The sequence below is a fragment of the Frieseomelitta varia genome, unplaced genomic scaffold (genome assembly GCF_011392965.1).
Source record: "Frieseomelitta varia isolate USP_RPSP 00005682 unplaced genomic scaffold, Fvar_1.2 scaffold_428, whole genome shotgun sequence".
Taxonomy (NCBI): Eukaryota; Metazoa; Arthropoda; class Insecta; order Hymenoptera; family Apidae; genus Frieseomelitta; species Frieseomelitta varia.
Window position 1 is genome coordinate 918,885 of NW_025110177.1, and position 22,338 is coordinate 941,222.

At 30.0% G+C, this 22,338-nt stretch overlaps 1 protein-coding gene across 1 annotated transcript in view; it reads left to right on the plus strand.

Moving 5' to 3' along the window:
* Window positions 1–20,572, plus strand: part of LOC122531941 (mannosyl-oligosaccharide alpha-1,2-mannosidase IA-like) — a 102,539-nt gene extending 81,967 nt beyond the window's left edge. Inside the window, exon 3 of the mRNA XM_043660276.1 lies at window positions 20,507–20,572. Coding sequence (XP_043516211.1) covers window positions 20,507–20,572 — 66 coding nt within the window. The remainder of the gene's footprint in view (window positions 1–20,506) is intronic.
* Window positions 20,573–22,338: the final 1,766 nt, after the last annotated feature.

Consider the following 22,338-nt stretch of genomic DNA (forward strand, 5'->3'; position numbering starts at 1 on the left):
CTTACTAGAGTTTGCTCTGTTTATAAAATTCATTATATCTCATGAACGAAGACAGATAGGACATATATATTTATATGACTTTTTTCCATTATTTTTAGGCGTACAATCAGCTCCCCAAGTGGGTCTCACAAGTTACGAAACACTGTATTTTGATCTAAATGTTTCGCTTCATCAGCGTGCCCGCTAAATTAATTCCCGATAATTATTATTATTATTATTACTCAGCGGTAAAGAAATCCCACGATAATTATCCTCAAACTCGGCTGAGAAGCACTCTCGTGCTTTAAAACGAACTTTCGGCAACTTTCTGCCGAAAGTTCGCCGAGCGTGAAGATCAAACTTCGCAGCAGCGCGGAGGGACGATCCTGCTATCTGTTACCAATTAATCACGACTGAAATTCGTTGTAAGCAGAGTCCAAAGAGAATTAATCTTTCAAAACAAATTTGCCACCCCCCGCCCACTCCGCGAAAGTCACGGAAATCGGACGTTATAAATTAGTCGTCGAGTGTCATGGAGTCTTTCGACAGGCGCGTACCGTGCGTTCTTTTTTTTTTTTTTTTCTTCACGCCGCGAAACTGACGTTCGCCGTTCTAAAATTAAAGGATCGTCTTTCGTTTTTTTTCCTCGTCTTCTTCTTGGTCGGAATTTACCGCGAACGTGACTCGTGATTCCATCTTCTTTCTCTTCGTGTCGTCGTCGTCGTCGTCGTGTCTCCTTTTCAAAGGGAAGAAAAAATGATTTATCCGTGAAAAACTGTTACTACGTAAACACACACTGTGTGTAGCGACCCCATTCGACGACCTAATTGACGGTACACACTCGTTCTACTTTGCATCTCGCTGCTTTTTGTTTTTTTTTTTGTCTTTTTCTCGTTCTTTGGATTCGCGCGATTCGTCTACCCCACACACACAGAGGATGTGGAGAAACGATTCTCACGTTCAACCTTAAATTTCTCCTACAGCTTTCCTCCTACCTTTGCGCCGACAGAGTCTGAATGGAATTTAATATTCAACAAACGTCGCGTCAACCGCGTCAACGTTTCTGTATTCGAATGTTAGACGCCGACAATTTTTCTTTGTTTAAGTACTAATAATATGATAGATAGTTATAGTTAGTATTAGTTAGATATTAATATTGTTAGATAATAATATTAAAATAATCTATATTTCGAATAATAATATATATTAATATATATTATTATATATTATTATTCGAAATATAGATTATTTTGATATTACTATATTAATATATAACTATCTATTATAATATTAGCACCTAAACGAAGAAAAATTATATTATATATAAAGAATATTATATTAATATATATTAATATATATTATTATTCGAAATATAGATTATTTTAATATTACGATATTAATATCTAACTAATACTAACTATAACCATCTATTATAATATTAGTACCTAAACAAATATAATATATAATATAACATATATAACATATATAATATATATAACATTATTAATATAACATTAGCATTGATATGATATAATATTTTCCACTACTAGAACTATAATAATTTCACCGTGGAGTTGTCTATTTTCTACAGCAGGAGTTTGATGTTACAGCAGAGGGAAAGTTAGAGGAGGATTCGATCTCATACGAACGCTGAACTTTCTGAAATTTTAACTTTGGTTTCCTTTTTTCTTTTTTTTCAAGAAAGAAAGAAAGAAAGAAAGGAAGAAAAAGAAAGAAAGGAAGGAGGATTTTCAGCAACGTTAGAGTTTTGTCGAAAATTTCGCCACACGACTGGCCCGCTTTTAAATCGGGCTTCCACGTAAGCTGAACGTGATTCGGATTCAATTACAATGTCACGGCGCAGAATGCAAATTGTAAACTTCATTGCTGTCAGAATGGCGTGCGCCGAGGGCCACGAAGGATGAGCAGGGAAAGTTGCGAAGTTTTCTCGCGACAAAATTGATTCTGAAAGTCGAGCCGACGGCACGAAAATGCTCTCAGATCTCGCGCGGCCGACTGAAAATATTAAACTATTTTTAAATGTAGAAAAATACAGAATTTAGACGCGAACGTTTAGACATTATTTCGATGTCGAAACGTACTATTTTCGAATTGGAAATTATTTTAAATTGAAAAAAAAATTGTAGAAGATACGAAGGTAGAACGTAGATTTAAATGTAGAAGCTATTATTTTAACTCTGTCGTTACTGCCGAGATATTATTTTAATCTTGTTCCTAAATATTATATATTCCTTAACAAATATATAATATTTAGGAATTATATGATATTAATATAATTATTTATTTAAATTATATATTTAAAAATATATAATGTTTAGGAATTATATTATAATACAATTATATATTTAAAAATATATAATATTTAGGAATTATATTACAATTATATATTTAAAAGTATATAGTATTTAGGAATTATGTTACAATACAATTATATATTTAAAAATATATAATATTTAGGAATTATATTACAATACAATTATATATTTAAAAATATATAATATTTAGGAATTATATTGCAATATCTTAGTCCAAAAATTTTTTTCTACATTTTTATTTAATTATTTACCTTTTTTTATTTCATCAATTAATTAGACAATTATCAATTAATTAAATAAATTAATTGCAGGATTGGAAATCTAGATGAACTTTTGCAGAATGCATTTGCAAAATTTTCGATCAGAATCGAACGAATTGCTGAAATTCTGATTTCTCTGGGCTTATCATTCTCGTGCAAATGTCATTATTAACATTCTTTCGCCTGCATCTCGCGAGAACTTGCTTAATGGATTATTACGGTAGTTTCCGATCCCTCGATGTTAATATTCGTCACGCTATGCGAGAACGTGAATTCCGTGAATTCGATCCGCCGCTACCTTGATTTCTTCGAACGAACATTACTGGAAATAAATACGTAATACTCGTGTTACACGTGTGACACGTAATTTTTCTAACCAACTCTGGAATTTTCGAGAAGCATTTTCGATGGAAGCATTTGTTAAGACCAGCTCTCATTTTTCTCGGCTTCTTTTAATAACCAAAGTATTTTTGCTACATTTCTTTTTGTATTTAATTTAACGTAACCTTCGATTCGCTGAGCGAAATTGGAAAATTAGGATTTTTGCTTGATCAGAAATTATAGAAAAAAATTATAGAAAATTATATAAATTATAAATTATTATTATTATATTTATTATTATAAATTATATAATTAATTATATAAATTATAAATTATTATTGTTATATTTATTATTATAAATTATATAATTAATTATATAAATTATATTATTATTATATTATTATGAACTATATAAGTAATTATAGAAAATTATAGAAATTATAGAAAAAATTGTTTCTTAGAAAGAAAGAAATATTTCTGAAAGTCTTTTGTTTAAACTAGAGAAGCATCTCAATACTTTAGTCTTTTCCAAAATAGAAGAATGCTGGGAATACTATTATCAAAGTGACTGACGTTTAACTACAATAACTCTCGAAAGAAATAATTTTCTACGAATTTTAACAACCCTCTAGAATATTTATTTCTTTTCAGCTTCACACTGATTCGTCAGTTCTGTTATCAATTAAAGGAAGAAATCTCATCGGTCGATTCATTCGAAAGGACCAGCATAAAAATATGAATTACATGAAAATTTGAATTGCTATTGCTATTAAAAAGAACACGATCACGGTCGATTTACACGAATCGTTGGAGTAATCGCCGGATATCCTCTTTTTTTCTTTCGTCGGTTGAAATATGTAAATTCTTTCAAATGGATCATGGTTTGATCTCATCGTCGGTCCAAGGTTTATTTTGAATAGCAACGAACGATGGATGTGTCTGGTCGGTATCCGGGTTAATCCACTTGGGCTTCAATTTCTATTCTTAAAGTTGTCTATCCTTCTTCCTCCAACTCTCTGCCATCTCGTCTCTAGAATCATTGTTGAATCAGTTCCTTGTAATTTGCAACAAAGCAATTTCTTTTTTTTATTAATATCAATAAAATGTTATAACTATTTATTCGTTAATTGTCTTTCTGAGAATGATGATTTTACGTCTATGAGTACAAAAGGTATGGAATAAAATTTGCAAAACGATTATTCAGTGTATCATTGTTTAATATTGATAATTATGTGCATCTGAATACACTGTCTTAATATTTTCTTTATTTCAAATATTATTTTTCTATTCTGGAGAGTACCTTTATTGTTTCTATTCTATCGTTGTAGTTTCCACATAATCTAGTCTTTTATGTAAATTTAGCATATTTTTACTCCAAAGAGTATTCTATCATTTCAGTTATAAATTGATCTTCCATAAATTTTTATTCCCGGAGGTATGCTACTATTTTAGCGTATTTTGTAATTTAGCATATTTTTACTCCAAAGAGTATTCTATCATTTCAGTTATAAATTGATCTTCNCTTGTAACTTTGTACATACTTATATCTTCTATATTGTAATTCCATATCGTATTATTTCATATATCCATATACTATATTTACAGCTTTCATGTCACTGCATATCACACTACTCCATATACATATATTTGTTCCCCCCATATTATATACATATGTATGTACTTATAACTCCAATATCAAAATTTTATACAGTTCTCCGATATTTCACGTAAGAAAAAAAATCATTTTCCAAAATTAATTCCATCTCCTTCTCCTACCAATTAAATTACAACCATCTACACACTTCTAACTTCACTTCTAACTCTTTCACAATTTTCCACTGATCAAATTATAATATTCCTTTGTCTCTTCCCCTTCCGAAAGAATAGTTATCATTCCGTTATTCAAACAGCCAAAGAGTAGGTCGAATTTAAACTTCGTTGACGTTTGACAGAGAGATGCTAATGTGGCGTTGAATGATAGATTAAACACTGTTACGCACGAGGAAATTTTTGATAGATTCGGCGATCGGTGTGGGAAATGATGCATCCCGCGCAACAACCGACGCGTTTATGCATTCGGAAATGGACGAGGAATCGGTAATGGCCTGCGTTACAGTACGAACGTTCTAAAAATTCGTGGACTCATCGTGGATCAATACTTTGGTGCCTTTTTAATTCGGTTCCGTTTTTTTTCATTATTCATTCATTCACTGTTTTGCTCACACATACATACACACACACACGCGCGCGCGCTCGCGCGTGGTGTCCACCACCATCGTCCAGTCAAATCTGGAGCAGATATTTCCATTTTACGTCTCGTTCTGTTTATTTTCGAGATTCCGTTCTTAATTTCAACGGGGAATTATGACTGCGCGTTACGGTTCATCAGGTTTCTTTTCACGTGTGTGTTTCTCTTATTCTTTTACAGGGGAGGGAGGTTTGCGTTTGGTCTCCCGGCGCAGATGAAATGTTTCCTCGTTTCTTCGAATGAAACTTTAATAACACGTAGTTTCTTCGATGACACTGTTTCACACAATTTAGCGAACAAAAGTTCGTTATTGTAGATTTATACGGATCGTTAATCGTAGAATTTTAATGTTCCTCGCCTACGAAATTGCTGCTGTTCTTTTTTTTTTTTTAATATAACGCATACATCAGGAAATTTATTAAAATGGAATCTTTAAGTCTTTAATCTTTCGCAAAATGATAAAGTTCTATTTTCAATTTTCACTCTTTCGTAAAGTATTTTTTAAATGTTAAAAAATATCTCACGAAATTGCTGCGGTTCTTTTTTTTTTTTTAATATAACGCATACATCAGAAAATTTATTAAAATGGAATCTTAAGTCTTTAATCTTTCGCAAAATGATAAAGTTCTGTTTTCAATTTTCACTCTTTCGTAAAGTATTTTTTAAATGTTAAAAAATATCTCACGAAATTGCTGCGGTTCTTTTTTTTTTTAATATAACGCATACATCAGAAAATTTATTAAAATGGAATCTTTAAGTCTTTAATCTTTCGCAAAATGATAAAGTTCTATTTTCAATTTTCACTCTTTCGTAAAGTATTTTTTAAATGTTAAAAAATATCTCACGAAATTGCTGCGGTTCTTTTTTTTTTTAATATAACGCATACATCAGAAAATTTATTAAAATGGAATCTTTAAGTCTTTAATCTTTCGCAAAATGATAAAGTTCTATTTTCAATTTTCACTCTTTTGTAAAGTATATTTTAAATGTTAAAAAATATCTCACGAAACTAGACAAACATTCTAATCATTCACGATAGATAATAACGAGACACTCGCGCCTTATAAATTTTCTTCAATTAATCTATTAAAAAATATCGTGTTAATATCTAAAAATTCTACTACTTAAATTCCAAAGATTCGTTTAATACATATTTCCTCATCTTTTGTAATTTTATGTATAAATCAAGTAGGATTTATAATGATAAATTATTATTTGGATCGAATGTGTTAGTATTAACACATTAAAGTGACAAGAAATTTGGAACAAGCGAGAAAGAAACGATCAACAAACGATTTATATCGAAATAAAGATTCCAAGAAAAATCGAAAAGCAATCGTATACTGTTCTCTAGTACATGCGCTCTATTCTTACAAATTTTCACTAAATCTCTTCTCTCACTTTGCCTGACGTTCAATTCGACTTGACGTGGATTAAAGTCCCGGGCAAAATTTCAATCCCATTGTTTCAGCTATTTATCGTTCGCTCTTAAATGAAATATTTATCGATGTATGATTTCTTTAGCGAAGTTGTACCAAATGCGATTAGTGCTCGCTTCACGTTCGTTTCTTCTCATTTAATCCTCTTAATTTTCACACGACCGATGGGAGAAAACGACGAAGGAAACGTTGCCTCGTGGATTACACGAATCATGGAAGATAAAATACCGATTAAGCAGCGTCGAATGATCGAAAAATTTCGATATTTTTTGATTGATAGAACTTTGAAATTTCAAAATTTTTCTGTGCTTATTTCTCTGTTATAAAAAAAAAAAACTAGCTTTTTGATTCGAGGAGTTGGAAAAATTATATTCGCAGATATAATACGTTTTTTTTTATATATATATTTTTTTTATATAATTTTTCTATATAATAGTGACAGTTTCTTATTTCTTTGAAAGAAAATTATTTTATTAAGAATTTTTCTTCATGTTTATAGCATATAATATGGTATAAATTTATACCATACAATACTCATTTATATTCACTTAATAATTAGGTTTCATTGTTTAGACATTCATTAGAATTTATATTTGTTAATTAATCATGCCTAACTCTATTAAATTTCGCATCATTTGTTAACAAGTAGTTGCTTCCATACGACTACAAAAATTCAATAATTCCATTTTCAAATTTTCGTTCAAGAAATTGAAAAAAAAGAAAGTAATCTAGGATTAAATTGAAAAATAATTATACTATTTACAGCTATAGTGGAAAATAAAAAAGTTAGAAAATTACGAAATTAAAATTATTAAAATTTCACAAATAATTTCACATATAATTTATATAATAATATTGCTGTTGAAATTGGATTATTATTCAAATTATAAATCAGATACTTAGATACTTACTTCATATTCGAAAGTAAGATAAAATACCTAAAAAAAAAATAAAAAATACAATTCGAGAAATTAGGGTACATGCAAAAGTTAGAAAATTACAAAATTAACATTATCAAAATTACACAAAATAGTTTATATAATAATATCGCTGTTGAAATTAGATTATTGGATTATTGGATATTGTCATTATCCAAATTGCAAGTCAGATACTCAGATACTTACTTCATATTCGAAAGTAAGACAAAATACCTAAAGAAAAAAAATAAAAAATACAATTCGAGAAATTAGGGTACTTGCAAAAGTTAGAAAATTACAAAATTAACATTATCAAAATTACACAAAATAGTTTATATAATAATATCGCTGTTGAAATTAGATTATTGGATTATTGGATATTGTCATTATCCAAATTGCAAGTCAGATACTCAGATACTTACTTCATATTCGAAAGTAAGACAAAATACCTAAAGAAAAAAAATAAAAAATACAATTCGAGAAATTAGGGTACTTGCAAAAGTTAGAAAATTACAAAATTAACATTATCAAAATTACACAAAATAGTTTATATAATAATATCGCTGTTGAAATTAGATTATCGGATTATTGGATATTGTCATTATCCAAATTGCAAGTCAGATACTCAGATGCTTACTTCATATTCGAAAGTAAGACAAAATATCTAAAAAAAGAAAAAGAAATTCGAGAAGTTACATGCAAATACTTTTCGTGGTCGCTCGAAATTCTCAAGCTGTTTCATACTCTCCATAAATTCCAAGCGCGATTCACATACGTATATAATCCCATAATCTTTGTTTCGTATCGACACGTAACCAGCTCAGCGATAAGAGGTTAACACGCTTAACTTGCAAAAGGTTGCTCAAAGCTCGTCGAGCCATAATCAGCGACGTACTTAATGAATGAAACGTACTTCCGGCCACGCCGCCGATTCTCGCGATACTCGCTTTTCTCGGCGGAATTTTAATCAAAATCACGCGAGTGAGAAACTAAGCGAGGTATTAAATGAACGACGATATCAACGAAGCTTCCGGTTTCCGCTTGTGAATTTGTCAGGGCCGACGCGAACAAATAGATCGAAGGGCCACAGGGGTGTGCGAATTCTACACCTCTCTTGGGCCAACCTCTCTTGCTCGAAAAACCTCTTTATTTTCATGCCAGTGACATAAACAGGGGACCGAGTGAAAAATGCGATTGCATTTTACGCGCGTATGTAAGAAAACACACGTGACATATTCTCCGCATTTCGCTGTTTCGCGAGTTTTTTCCCCTATTTTTCCCATTTTCCAACGGGACGCTCGAGGTTCTGTGTTATGGTGGTTTTTTCTTTTTTTTTTTTTTTTTCGAAATTTAATTCTGGGACTCAGCTTTTCTTTTAGTTCAGACACAGTTTTGCAGCTGTCAGTTTTGCAAATTAATTTGCAATGTTTTAAACAATTTTCTCGATCGATCGAAAATCGAACTGTTATCAATCAGTTTCGTGTTTTTACTTTGTGAAGTATATCTTTTTACATTGTTGTTTTTCTGTTTCTTTTTTTTTTTTTTTTTACGTAAGACGAATGTAGAATTTTTCTTTATCGAGGCAATTATTGTTCTTGCTAAATACAATTCCATTCTTATGAATTATTTCTTTTAATTTGTTAATTCATTTATCTCGTGTATTTATGTATTTTTTAAATTTTATTACACGTGTGTGTGTGTATGTACAATATTTTTTGTTTATTATAAATTTATTATATATTTATATTATATACATAATCGAGGGAAATTAAATATCTACTTTCAGCCAAAAAAACGAATTTTGCATATAAATTTATTAATAAAATTACGTGATTGCGCAATAATTCGTGAAATATCATTTGAACATATTAATACTCGACGACTCGAGAAATATGTAAAAGTAGAGAATCAGTATTTAAACGTTCTCATTCAACCTTCATTTTTTTGCTTGATTTTATGTTAATCGTTTGCGACTATAAACAGATACGATCACACGGATAAATTTCGAAATATCATGTTGCACGTGAGATCTATAAAGAATGTGAATTAATTTTGTTTTCTGCGAGGCAATTTAACATTTTACAGAGTCGCACGTATCAGAAGGAATCTGATTGGTTGCAGTGTAACATTGTCTCGTTATTATGTTTCAAATCGATCAGAATGACAATTGTACCTTGATAATTAGAATGTAGATAAATAAATGATAAATTGTCAGAGAAACGAGATAAACGAGTGTAAGTGATAATTCTCGATCACGGTATATCGAGCCAATCAATAAAGAAGTTAATCAGTCGTTAATATAAATAAAAAGTAAAAAAAAGTTCACGAAACTGATAACATCGTTTCAATAGTTTAATCGTCTTGTAGGCGAATGCAACGTGTCTACGTACGTTTGAAACTACATACGTGGATTCTAAAATTAAATTCATTTATCAACACGTTTCAATTTTGTTATTTTTGGTTGTTCTGTAGACACGAAAGTATGTCTCAGAATATATTTGCGATTGAAGGGTTGAAGTAAATACAAGATACAAAATCGAATTAATAAATCATTAAAAAAAAAAGAGGAAAAATAATAAAAGTTTATTTCGATGTCATTCAACGATTTTCTCTCTCTCTCTCTGGGATATGAGAAAAATTTCGCAGTTACCACCGGGCAATTGTTCAACAAAACTGCAAAATACACTTCGCTATAACTTCGCGTCGCGGACACGTTGGCTTGAAACGTTTCAAAATTATGGCCGAAAATAAAATAGTTGACCCAGTGCCCGAGCCCCCTATTCTCTCTCTTCCCTTCGATAATTTCGTGTCACTGGCGCGAACACGCGACTGTCTCGGTTTGAAACACGCGCGCTGTCTACTTTTCCATTGCCGCGTATGTACCACACACATAGTGCACGAGTGCATGGCCGACGACAATGACACGCGTGTACTCGTGTAACGAAAGAGAGACGAAAGAAATACGTGTCGAGGTGCAGCCTCGGGGGTAGGGATGGGATCAAGTCCAACACGTAGTAGCAGTCGCATATCCGAGTCAAGTTCGACAGTTGAGTTTCGTTTCATTCGGGTTTCGAACAGCGGTGCTCGAAAGTAAAAAAACAACCACCATTGAATATATATATATATATATATATATATATATATATATATATATATACTTACAATATATGCTGCTATGTACCTACATATTATCCATAGCATATCTATATTCAATGGTAGTTGTAAGTATATATGCTATACTATATAATATAATAATTATTGTAATATTAATATAATTATAATAATAATATGATAATTATTGAATGTTATAATTATATTGTAATTACACAGTATATATATTATACTTACAACTATCTAATTATATTTGAATATTGTACTATATACTATATACTTACAATATATGCTAACTACTTATCTACACTATAGTACATCTATAATATACTTAATATAACATATTCAATGGTAGTTGTAAGTATATATGCTATACTATGTAATATAATAATTATTGTAATATTAATATAATTATAATAATAATATGATAATTATTGAATGTTATAATTATATTGTAATTACAAAGTATATATATTATACTTATAACTATCTAATTATATTTGAATATTATACTATATATTATATACTTACAATATATGCTAACTACTTACCTACACTATAGTACATCTATAATATACTTAATATAATATATTTAATGGTAGTTGTATAGTATATATACTATACTATATAATATAATAATTATTGTAATATTAATATGATAATAATAATAATATGATAATTATTGAATGTTATAATTATATTGTAATTACAAAGTATATATATTATACTTACAACTATCTAATTATATTTGAATATTATACTATATACTATATACTTACAATATATGCTAACTACTTACCTACCTATAGTACATCTATAATATACTTAATATAATATATTTAATGGTAGTTGTATAGTATATATACTATACTATATAATATAATAATTATTGTAATATTAATATGATAATAATAATAATATGATAATTATTGAATGTTATAATTATATTGTAATTACAAAGTATATATATTATACTTACAACTATCTAATTATATTTGAATATTATACTATATACTATATACTTACAATATATGCTAACTACTTACCTACCTATAGTACATCTATAATATACTTAATATAATATATTTAATGGTAGTTGTATAGTATATATACTATACTATATAATATAATAATTATTGTAATATTAATATAATAATAATAATAATATGATAATTATTGAATGTTATAATTATATTGTAATTACACAGTATATATACTATACTTACAACTATCTAATTATATTTGAATATCATACTATCTACTATATACTTACAATATATGCTACTACTTACCTACACTATAGTATATGTATAATATATTCAGTGGTAGTTGTATAGTATATATAATATACTATATAATATAATAATTATTAAAATATTTATTTTAGAAGAATTAATAATATAATAATATTAATATTATAATATTAATTTAATAATAATAATAATGACAATGTGATAATAATTGAATGTTATAATTATATTGTAATTACAAAGTATATATACTATACTTACAACTATCTAATTATATTTGAATATTATACCATATACTATATACTATATACTTACAATATATTCTAACTACTTACCTACACTATAGTACATCTACAATATATTTAATAGTAGTTGTATAGTATATATACTATGCTATATAATATAATAATTATTGTAATATTAATATGATAATAATAATAATATGATATTTATTGAATGTTATAATTATATTGTAATTACAAAGTACATATGCTATACTTACAACTATCTAATTATATTTGAATATTATACTATATATATTATACTATATTATACTATATATACTGTATACTTATAATATATGCTACTATACTACTGTATACTTATAATATTATACTATATACTGTATACTTATAATATATGCTACTACTTACCTACACTATATCTATAATATATTCAATGGTAGTTGTTAGTATATATACTTTATGATATAATATACTATATAATATAATAATTATTATAATATTTATTTTATAAGAGTTAATAATATAATAATATTAATATAATATTAATATTATATATTAATATAATAATTATAATAATAATGATAATATAATAATAATATGATAATTATTGAATGTTATAATTATATTGTAATTACTACTTATATATACTATATAATTACAATTACAAAGTATATATATATTATACTTTTAACTACTAATAATAATATAACAATTATTGAATGTTACAATTATATTGTAATTACAAAACATATATATTACACTTCCAACTATCATTGAACATAATCACAACAATCATTGAATAATTTATAAATGATTCGAAAGCAACGATTGACGGTTTGGACCTAGTTGTGGGATAATACTCGGTTCCATCTCTAAGCTCTAGGAGGAGGCCATCTGCCTCCGATCGTGAATTATTTTTACACGCGACTTCTTCGTTCTCGCGTGTTCGTTTCGTGTACGCGTGCGTGCGTGAGTGCACGATCGTTTTCCTCAAGGGACGTTCTTACTTAGAATCATGCCACGACATCGGTTGATCTTGACACGAATACGTACCATAACCCGGTGGCATCGAGCCGTTGTCCCTTGCTGGCCTCTTCGGCTTCACTGCGATGAAAATAAAGCGGCGGAGCGAGTACCGGAGGAACGTTTGAATCATCTAATGCGAATCGGCTGTGGAATGTCTCGCCGGTGTTCGTGTGAATTACGGTGAAACTGTAATTGTTTGAGCTAATGGGGGTAAAAGTGTCTGGGGTTGATCCCTCGTGACGTCTTGCAACTCGAGAGTTACGCATTCGCGTGAAAATTTCATTTATCTCGCTTCTTAGTTATCAAAGAGGCAGACAATTGTTTTACGTATACTTTTCACGATTACACGCGATATTTTGAATTGTTTTCTATGAATTGCGTGCAAATCTGCGGTCCATTTTGTTACTTAGCCATTGTAATTTCGTCAGTGTATCATTTATAACAATTCATAGGGGAGAGTGCAAGTCAAATTTTGAAAAATAGTGGAAAAGAAAAAAGAAAAAAAATGGTGTGTAATATATTTTGAATTTTAATATCGTACGTACGTGCTCTTTTGCTCTAGGAAACTAGAAATTCTGGCTGATGTTCGTTTGATTGTTCTCCGCAAAATTGAATAAAGACATGTAACATATCTACATGTGTTGCATTTTAGTCGAGAGCATTGAGTTAGCAACAGTGCAGGATGATTCTGCAGTCTCTGAAGATTGTTTGAATGGAGGAGAAAGGGGCAGTTTGCCTGTTTGAAACTTATGGAAGAAGTACAACTTCAAAACCGCGTTATCTCGGTGTGTGACAAATCTTTATACATAAATCGTTATTCGAGATTGTTAATTTCTGGATTAATTTCTCTTTTAAAATAAATTTTAGAATAAATAAACTAACAATCACTGCAGATGCTTAGATACAATTAAATATTATATATAATATTATTTGGTATTAAATTGTTTTGTGCTCCGCAAAATTGAATAAAGACAGAGAAAGAGAGAGAAAGACAGAGAGACCGAAGAAAATCATTTATTTCTCGATATTTAAAAATTCTGTAATTTTGTCTTACACTGTAGAGTCATTGGAATCCTATCCCGATACGCGTTAAATTTATATTTCGGTATAAAAACCCCGTTGAATATTTTATAAATTTATTTCAACAGAAGGAAGAGGAAATATTTTCGTGATCTACTTCATTTTATCTCGAAAGCGATTAACTTTCAACAACAGAAAAAGAAGAAAAAGACAAAAAAAAAAATATAATCATACGATCGTTTGATAACTGCACTAATTTATCCAACTTGTTTAATATCTCCACTTTCAACTAATGTCAGAGAGAGATAGGAATGGTAAATACGCTAAATACGATAAAACTCGTCATAACTTCTCGTAATAAATTCCGATTATCCTACTTGCGTGCATCATTTTTTTTTTCTTTTTTTTACCAAGCATGCTTGCTTCGGAGTCACCTCTTTCAACTTGTACAGTAAACTTTTTCGCATTTTTCATTCACTGCGAGCAGGATTACGTCGTTTCATTTGACGTAACGGGAACTCGACGAATTTTAACAAATTTCGACGTTCGTTGCTTGTCGAGGAAAAAGGAAAAATTTCCCAATCGCACGTGTGACACAGAAAGGTGTATAGTGAGACAGATCGTTTTAATATTGAAACCATCGACGATCAAAAATATGAAACTAATATTTGAAAAATTTGCTAATCGCACGTGTGACACAGAAAGGTGTATAGTGAGACAGATCGTTTTAATATTGAAACTATCGACGATCAAAAATATGAAACTAATATTTGAAAGATTAAAGTAATAAACAAGAAATAGGAAGAAATTTATTATATAATAAAGAACGCAAGCTTCTACGCACTTGTGGGATACTTGAGGATGCAAATATGCACATGATGCGCAAAATATATAAAATATATAAAATATATAAGATATATAAGATATATAAAATATATAAAATATACAAGATATATAAATATATAAAATATGTAAAATATATAAGATATATAAAATAAGAATATATAGAATAGAAAAATATATAAAATATATAGAATATATAGAATATATAGAATATATAAAATATAAAATATTATATAGTAAATATATAAAATATAAAATATTATATTATAGTAAATATATAAAATATAAAATATTATATTTATAGTAAATATATAAAATATAAAATATTATATTTATAGTAAATATATAAAATATAAAATATTATAAAGTAAAAATACTCATTAATATTCAGCAGAGAGAGAAAGTTTTAGTTTTTATAAATTACACTTATGAAAGTACAAAATAATAACATAAATAAATTTATGAAAATACAAAGGTTCTCACAGTCTGTCTGTAAGAGACCGATAAATTTACAAGTCTATAAAATCCATGTAAATCTACGACAAAATTCCATTCTTGACACTTTACATAATTTTCTTTGGCTTCGGCGTAAGAAGAGAAGTTCGTCAAATCAAAATCGTAAAGGATCTACACTCTTGTTACATTATTTTCTTTTCACAATTGAAGGAAGGTGCCAATTACTTTTTAATCGCGCGATAAAGAATGGAGAAGAAACAAAACAAAAAAGAGAGAGAAATCGCGTGTTCCTTTTTTTTTCCTGTGGAAGATTCTCTTGTTTACACCGATTCTGGTGCAAACGTTACACTAGAAACGATACGTCGGTTTCGACAATGTCCGGCGTTTGCCGCGAAAGGAAACGCGAGCGTTTCAACGGTACTCCAGCTCGTTGGAAGTTTGAAAAATTCTGTTTTCGCGTTTCTGGGTAGCTTGGTGTAAAACTCGGGGATCAGTCGCTAAACAAAAGGTTCGCGATGGGAGCTTCAGTGCATCGCAGAGAACTGCTCCTGTAAACTAGAACAACGCTCTTTGTTGATTGTAAGTCGCGTAAACACGACGAAGTTCAGTTTATCGTTGTTATTAATTCCAGCAGTTATTTTCTACGATAATTGTAGCAGCTGATGACATTAACTGTTGACACGTTGTAAAGTAAGTTTCATTTCATGTTTTGCAGCGTTTTGTCGATTTAAAATGTTTAAAGTGTTACATATGAATGCGAGATATAAATATGTTATTATTATATGTTATATATTATTTATATTATATTATTATTGTGTATTATATATTATATATATAAATATTATATAAATCATTTGAATACAATGTAAAGAAAATGGTAGAGCGGGAGTTTTATATTAATTCGAGAAGGGTAATTGGTTGATTTGTAATTTGTGAAGGTTAATCGAAGAATCTTATTTGTTTCGACAACAGGGTTTTTCTTGCGATAACATTAAAATTGTAATAATACCAAACGATGCTATATAATATAATATAATACTGTATAATATAATGTTATACTAGAATATACAGTATTATAATATAATATTACACTGTATAATATAATATAATATTATAACTAAAATATTTTATTTATTTAGAATAATTTCTGGATGATAGATGCCAAAATTCAATTGAAACTTTCTATTGTACAATTATATAAAAAAAGTGTATATTGTACAACAAACTTTCTATTGTACAATTATATAAAAAAAGTGTCTGTTGTACGATTATATAAAAAAAGTTCAGGACAATCAGATTTAAAATAATCAGATGATCGAGTGGCAATTTGCGAAAATAAAATTGTAGATTCTTATTTATTTTATTATCATTTCTCGTCGTTTTGCAAAAACGAAACTTTAGAAACACGCGAATGAAATGGACAGAGGAATAAATAAATCGCAGAATTTCACGTAAGAACGGTCAGTTGATTCGCTGATAGTTGCTGAATTTTGTTTATTCTCTTGCCCACAATAATTTCACAACAAACAGCATCAATAACGTTCAATTCATATTAATATTGATTCAATTGTGCGCCAGGACCTCGATAATTTACTAATTAATAATATTAATTAACTGGTATATGCATACGCACATACATACGATGTATTCTTTCACGCACACAGAGAGATTACATATCGAGAGAGAGAGAGAGAGAGAGAGAGACGATTAATAAATGTTTCCAAAGGAACAATGGCTGATTTTACTATAGAGTTAGCATGATGTACAAAAACTCGTTAACCTCTTGCGCTGAAATGACGTGCCACGTCGAGAACTTTTTGTCCCAACATTGCAACATTTTCTCTCAGTTTTAAATATATTTGAATGTAAAACCCGGGCAAAACAAACGATAAGTTTATTATTTCGTAACAATTTCTATCCAGTGATATATCATACCGACGAGTTCAAAAGAAAAAGAAAACGACGAATTATTGTATACGGTTTCGGTCACTCGTTATGGTCCGCAATCAGTTGCCAGCGCAAGTGGTTAAGGATACCTATAAGTAATGTTGTTTTTTAACACTATAAAAAATTTCATTTTATTTAAAAGTTAATACAGCTTTAATCTGTAATATAATTTAACGATAAATACACTAAATGTCAATGTATTTAACTAGAATATAGGTATTATATTAGGCATAACATAGATTATGTTATATATATTATATATTATAGCATAACATGTTATAATAAGCAAAATTATATATTTAAGTCAAACAAAATAGGCAAAACAAATGATAAATTTATTACTTTACAATCATTTCTATCCAGTGATATTATACCGACGAGTTCAAAAGAAAAAGAAAGCGACGAATTATTGTATACGGTTTCGGTCATTCGTTATGGTCCGCAATCAGTTGCCAGCGCAAAGGGTTAAGGGGCTCATCTGGTAATCGGGCTTGAAAAAATCGACTTTTTGGGGATTTTTTTCTGAGGAATGATACATTTTCGTATGCAGTTTTCGCATATAGATTCGTTCATACTACGAAGAGTATTTACAATTTTTTTTTTAACGAAAGTTGTGGAAATTATATAGCCTTAGATAAAGCATGTTTTTAAAAAACGGGTTCGAATGGCTGAACGTGATTCCAGTCCACCTGGTTATTTGAAACGGAAAAACCAAAATGCATCTTAATTAGTATAAGTATAGCTATCGCACGAACCACGGAAACAGCGAAATTTCGAAAATTAAAAAAATGGCAGCATTTTGAAGTAAAAATATTGATTTTTCTTGTGCTTTTCGTCTTTTGGATGGTAAGAAAAAAAAAAAAAAAAAAATAGAAAAAGAACATCAGATTTTGAAATCCGTGGTTTACGCGATAAAGATATCGATGAAGATCTCCTTTAAATTTCAAGTCAATCGGTCAACTAAAAAACGTGAGATATCCCGTCAGCCAGTTTAAAAAATATAATTTGAGAGAAACACATTTGAAGTGTTTGTTACCCGTTGTACAAAAACATTCATACGTACAATCAATCGAGCAGTACAAGAAAATAAAAAATTATAAACTAATAATAATATAAAAATAAATAACAATATTATAAAATAAAATATTTTTTGAGAGAAACACATTCGAAGTTTTTGTTACCCGTTGTACAAAAACATTCATACGTACAATCAGTCGAGCAGTACAAAAGAATAAAAAATTATAAACTAATAATAATATAAAAATAAATAACAATATTATAAAATAAAATATTTTTTGAGAAAAACATTTTAAAATATTCATCACTTACGTCGCGAGCAGTACGCCGTTTCTTTAAACATCTATAACTTTGCACTACATCTAATTTCACAAATTCAAACAAATCCTTTTACATGGGCATTTTCGAAAGCATGTACTTCGAAAAAAATGTAAAAAAAGAAATTGTTTTTGTTAAGCCGGATTACCAGAATACCCCTCTTAAATTTGGGGTATATTGGCCTCTCTCTGTCGCTCCTTTCTTTCGCAAAGCCTTATCAACGTCCCCCCTTTTACTTCTGGAATTCTTTCCCCTCCATTGCCACCGTTTCAGTTCTCTTTTTCGCTTAGAATGGCCCCCCGTCGTCGTCGCGTTGAAATCGACTTCCGCCGGCGAAAAAGGAACAGGATAAAGGACGTCCCGGCGTCGCGCGAGTAACAGTACGCCTTTGGCCGAGTGAATATTTAATTGAAGTTTCGTATTAATACAAGAATTCCAGGTCTGGAGAAAGGGAGAGGAGGGGGAGAGGAGAAATGAGAGCTTTACGTTTATTGAATTACGTACTTGGAAGCGAGAGTCTAAGACAAAAGTCTCGGGAAGTTATTTAAGTTTAACCTGACGATGTCGAGTAAACGACATCGTTCTGTTTACGGAGGAAGAATCCTTGAAATTTCTAGGGCTTCTGGATTGAACAGCGTCGAGAGAGGAGTACGACAAAATTGATATTAGGTTACGTGGAAATAAAAATTACGCGGAAGATTAAATGCAATTATATAATTACCTTTGTATTAATAATCTTTGTATGGAGGTAGTCGTGTAGAGGTAATTTATTATTAGAAATTGAATAGAATTTCTTACTAGAATTATAATTACCTGGAATATCGCAATTATATAAAAATAATTAACCATGTAAGTTATTAACCAGCAGAGATAATTTTTCAGAGAAGTTTTCATTTTCAGAAGTGTAACGTATATAATAAAATTTTCTGTTCTTTGCTGTTATCGTGAATTTTCTCCTACTCTTGACACTCTAATGTTTCTACTTTTAGTCGTCGGTAGTTTTAGCATCGATGCAATCGTTTATAATTTATATAAATTAAATAACAAGTTGTAGAGATTTTACACTCTATATAATTGGCAATTGAATGTTTCCACGCTCCATGTTAATTTCCCATTTAATTTGCTAGAATTTCAGTTTCAAAGGAAGAACCTTGTTACAAAGGTTTGCACGCGTATGGAAATGTTTCTCGCGATTGTTACATATTCAACGGATTCTACAACAGTTTGATCACGTTTAATAAGCGATAGTGCATCGCCCTTCGAGAACCAGGTGCATGATGTCAACGTCAACAGCTGAAAATTTGCGGTGGCATTATCCCTGGGGGGTAGAGGCGGCTGCAAATACCTCCCAAATAGATTCGAACATTAAACAATTGCGTCACTTGAATTAATTACAATTCATGAACATACGCTGGTGTATTACAGTACTGTTCTAAGGAATTCATTATGTAAAGATAACGTGAAAAAATATAAAAATTAGGCTAGAATGTTAGCGTGGCATTTTAAAAATTATTGGTTACAAGAAGATGAAACTCAGATCCATCAATTAATTAAGAAAGTTTAAGGGGCACCTGAAATTCCCAGCAGTTACATAAAATAAAAGATCGGAGTATAAACGCGATAACAAACACCAAAATACGACCAAAAAGCACGAAGTCATGCAAATGGTTCAGGAAACATACACCGAACTTACCAACGACCATAAACAAATAATAATCACCTGGATCCCGTCACACCAAGGAATTGAAGGAAACGAAAAAGCCGACTCCTTAGCCAAAGAAGCAACAACAGACCGAACAAAAGAAGCCAACATCCCAATCCAACACCAAGACCTACTAGCTTCAACGACCAGAGCGGAAATAGAAGAATGGAACAGAATTTGGACTACGACGAATAGAACCAAAATGCACGACGTAGCACACCATTTCTACCAAAAAATACCAAACAACGATATAAGCAGAAAAGGAAGGATAGCTATGACTAGACTTCGAATCGGACACCCCAAGATCACACACGAATACCTCCTAAGCAAAACAGAACCACCTTTCTGCAACACCTGCAACCAACAAATCGCCACCCAACACCTGCTACGTGAATGCAGAAGATACCGAAACCTAAGAAGTAAATACGGATTAAACCCAAACACCGTTCTAACCTGCCAGAAACAACAACAAAAAAAAAAAAAAACGTTATCAACTACCTAAAGGAGACCCAATTACTAGACCAGTTATAAAGAGATAATTCCAGCACGTCGCTAAAGACCTCGTAGTCGATGCGACTCTAAACTCCCATATAAAAAAAAAAAAGAAAATCTTCCCATCGATCGCCAACTCTCGACAAATCGCCATGAATTACGTGACAGGAATCGCACTCTGTATAATGCAAGAGGGGCCGAAATGATCCTCAATAGGATAACGAAGTCTTCCACTGGCGGAATATCGTGCAAACTGGAAACTCTGTATTACTCCGTGAGCGCAACGGCGAGCGCGGACAGTCTTGCGAATTTCTCGCCGCCTCTCGCGAAAGGAAGATGGAAGTTTCAGTATAAAAAGTTCGCCGGAATTAACTACGGGTGGAAGTGGTGGACGTCGCTGAAACTGGGTGAATGCAAAACGATACCGAACGGGGAACAGAACGATGGAGAGGGAGCGATGATAAGTTTGCTCGAACGGAGACTGTTACGTTAAGGCTTAATTTTATTAAAATGGACGGAAACAATGGAGAGCGGAAGCAATATAATGCAAGAGGAGGCCTTCGAATTTCTGCGAGAATCCTCCCTCCTCCAGTTTTAACTGAGTCGTTTCGTCGCACGATGCTTGCTTTGTATAATTTCCCTCACGGTACACGGTGTGAATTAGAGTAGTTAGAGCGATGAGTGTTTCAGTCACTCTTTCGTTATCCCCAGCGAGGCGATAAAAAACTTATTATTGGAGTGATTGTGTGGCTCCTGCGTCGATAATTAATAATTTGTATTAAATTTATATTATTTTCTAAATTTATCAATGTATATTCTTTTCTATTTATTAATATAAATTTATTATACGTATCAATTATGTAATAATAAATTTATAATAATATATTATAAATTATAATTAAATATATAATTTAATAATAATTATATAATAATAAATTATATAATATTTAGTATTAATAATTTAATTTATTAATATATATTATTTTTTAAATTATATTAATATAATTTTCTATAAATATTATTTTCTAAATTGTATTAATATAATTTTCTATAAATATTATTTTCTAAATTATATTAATATAATTTTCTATAAATATTATTTTCTAAATTATATTAATATAATTTTCTGTAAATATTATTTTCTAAATTTTCTCAGTTTGTCGTACATTATTTTCTAAATTTTATTAATAATATTAGTGAATTTATATATGATTTCTGTGCCAAGTGATTCTGTTCTGATGATTTGAATTAATTAAGCCAATTAGATTAATGAGAATATTTCGATCATTTACACCACTGGGAGGCTTTCCATTAAAATATCGTTAAATTCTAATTTATCGTCATTAATAACTTCTATCTCGTGACTTCTAAAATTTCGCTAACAATATCAATGAATTTATGAGTTTACTAA